The sequence below is a fragment of the Solanum tuberosum genome, unplaced genomic scaffold (genome assembly GCF_000226075.1).
Source record: "Solanum tuberosum cultivar DM 1-3 516 R44 unplaced genomic scaffold, SolTub_3.0 scf00035, whole genome shotgun sequence".
Taxonomy (NCBI): Eukaryota; Viridiplantae; Streptophyta; class Magnoliopsida; order Solanales; family Solanaceae; genus Solanum; species Solanum tuberosum.
In genome coordinates this window covers 1,297,947-1,300,226 of record NW_006238963.1, presented here as the reverse complement: position 1 = coordinate 1,300,226, position 2,280 = coordinate 1,297,947, and the positions used below count along the sequence as shown (strand labels likewise).

The following is a 2,280-nucleotide window of genomic DNA, read 5'->3' as shown; positions in this document are numbered from 1 at the left end:
TGTTAATTAAATAATATTGACATCGGGAGGTCGGTATGTTTAAAATATTTCTAATCCCATCACTATTATTTCTAATCCCTCACACCAAACGAGCCCTGAGTTAGCTATGTAATTGCTAAGCAAGCAAAAATAGTGCATTCTCTCCAATCTAGACTGCAATGTAGTTTGTTCAACAATATTTCAGTTTGATTTGAAAAAGATTAAAGAGGAAAGTAGGATAAACAAATGAGGAAGCAATAATGCAATATATAGTTCAAAAGTACATTGAACAAAATGAGTTGTAAATCATTGAAACGAAACTGTATTGAAAAGAGAGGTCTCATATATATAATTCAAAAAAGAAAACAGAGTTGTGTTAAGTCTACAACTACGTCTAATACGTTCAGTACAAGCTAAACTACATCACCAATATAATTCAAACGAAACTGTCTCCGTCTCTGTAAGGTCCCTCATTGCCAGCTCTCCATTTTCGAGTTCCACACACTGATGCTCCGAGTCAAATTTATAGACTTTTAATTGACTATATTTGCGACGCTTGCTTTCATGACAAGTAGAATGCCTTGAATTCTTCATATACATTAAACGATCCATGAAACAATATATCATTTCAATACTTGATTTTAGGATGAGTCTCTTAGGATGACAACTCCATAGCAAAGCATCCACAAGTAGTGTTGGGCACTTGTCAGACGATTCTATACATACAACTAAATCGTTCACTTTGGGTGTTGCAACTTTATGGTGCAGCACCAAATCTTTCATGTTGATCTCACTGCATTCCTCAAAACTAAGGGAAACTAGAGACCAAGAGCTCGACTTTGATAGAAATTTCCTCAACTCACCAAACCATTCAGCATTCAAAATTTTCAAGCTATCAAGATATATTTCTGATTTCTTCAATTGGCGAGACCTTTTTGCAATCTTAAGCTCAGGAATTTGATCTCCATCATACTCGAGTGATACCAAATTTGGAGCATTAATCTCCCGCAATCCCTTGCAATTCGAAATTGCGAAGAACTTTAGCGATTGACTCCCGCAAATTTTGAACCTTTCCAACCTTGTAGAAACGTTATCTAATGTCAAACTCTCAAGGAATTGAGATGTAGAAATAAGGCGCTGGAGAAATCCTTCAGATATCCTCATATCTGTTAGCTGTAAACATTTTAGATTTCGACATTGGACAATATCCAATACAGGGGATTCATCCCGAAAACACCCAAAATAAGACAAGTGTTGTAGAGTCGGTGTCTGGATTGTAACACTCTGGTTCCTGCAGCAACTAATAGAGACTGACTTGATATTTTGAAGATTCCGCAGCTCAATCTTTGTCAATAAACGACAATGCTCAATGATGAGATCATCAATCAAGGGACAACAATTGAGCAGATCTCGAAGCATGTTGTCGTCTAATCCAACCTCAGTTAGAGAAAGCTTTCTCAAAGAATGACAGCTTGCCACTTGAGTTGTAGTAATAAATAATGAATGATCCATGAGATTACAACCCGACAGAACCAATTCTCTTAAAGATTTTGGTGCCAAGAATGTGAAAATAGGGAAGGGGTATGAAGGGAGAGAAACTTCACATGACAAATCTTTTACACCATTTTGAAGAGCAATGTCGAGCCACTTATCCATCTGAGGGAAAGCAAAAGGATGAGCAAAAATTGTAACTGAAAGATGAAATTTTTCTATAGGGACTTTTGTTTGCCTATATCTCTCCATAACTTGATCCACAATTTTCCTATCATGAATATTGTAGCCATGTTTTGAAGACAATAAGGTGAATTCCAAGTTGGGATGAGTTAACCAAGCTTGTAGCCATGTTTTCGAGACAAGGCTCAACTTGGCTGCTTCTTGAAAACTAAGATAAGAGAGTATTTTGTGAATAACGCATTCAGACAATACGTCCATGCTAGTCATGACTGCAATCTGATACAGCGTCTATGGAATTCTATTGTATTTATAGAATGCAAATTGTGTAAGTCAAATCCAATAAGGAGAACTAAGTGAAACCCTTTCCTAGACATAGTTAGTTAAGCTCTTCCCGATTTTTCCTATTTTCGTTTTTTTGTTAAGTATCTTATAATTAAGAAAATTGTGGTTTCCAAAATTAGTCTTTTTTATTATTATTATACTTTGAGAAAGTTTATAAATAGAAACTTGAAACTCTTTTTTTTTTTTTTTAATTGAATCTTGGCCCAATTGGGCCGATTTTATATATAAACTACTAAAATTGATCAAAGTGGGGGGGGGGGGGGGGTAAAAAAAAAAAAAAACAAA

At 35.4% G+C, this 2,280-nt stretch overlaps 1 protein-coding gene across 1 annotated transcript; it reads right to left on the bottom strand.

Annotated features, from left to right (window-relative positions):
* Window positions 1-402: 402 nt before the first annotated feature.
* On the bottom strand, window positions 403-1,920 carry LOC102596722 (FBD-associated F-box protein At3g52670-like). The gene has a single exon (XM_006342775.1). The coding sequence runs from the start codon at window positions 1,918-1,920 to the stop codon at window positions 403-405; it is 1,518 nt and encodes a 505-aa protein (XP_006342837.1).
* Window positions 1,921-2,280: the final 360 nt, after the last annotated feature.

What these genes read in the sequence shown, in the direction of transcription:
- LOC102596722 (XM_006342775.1), bottom strand. Translation starts at nt 1,920, where the DNA reads ATGACTAGCATGGACGTATTGTCTGAATGCGTTATTCACAAAATACTC.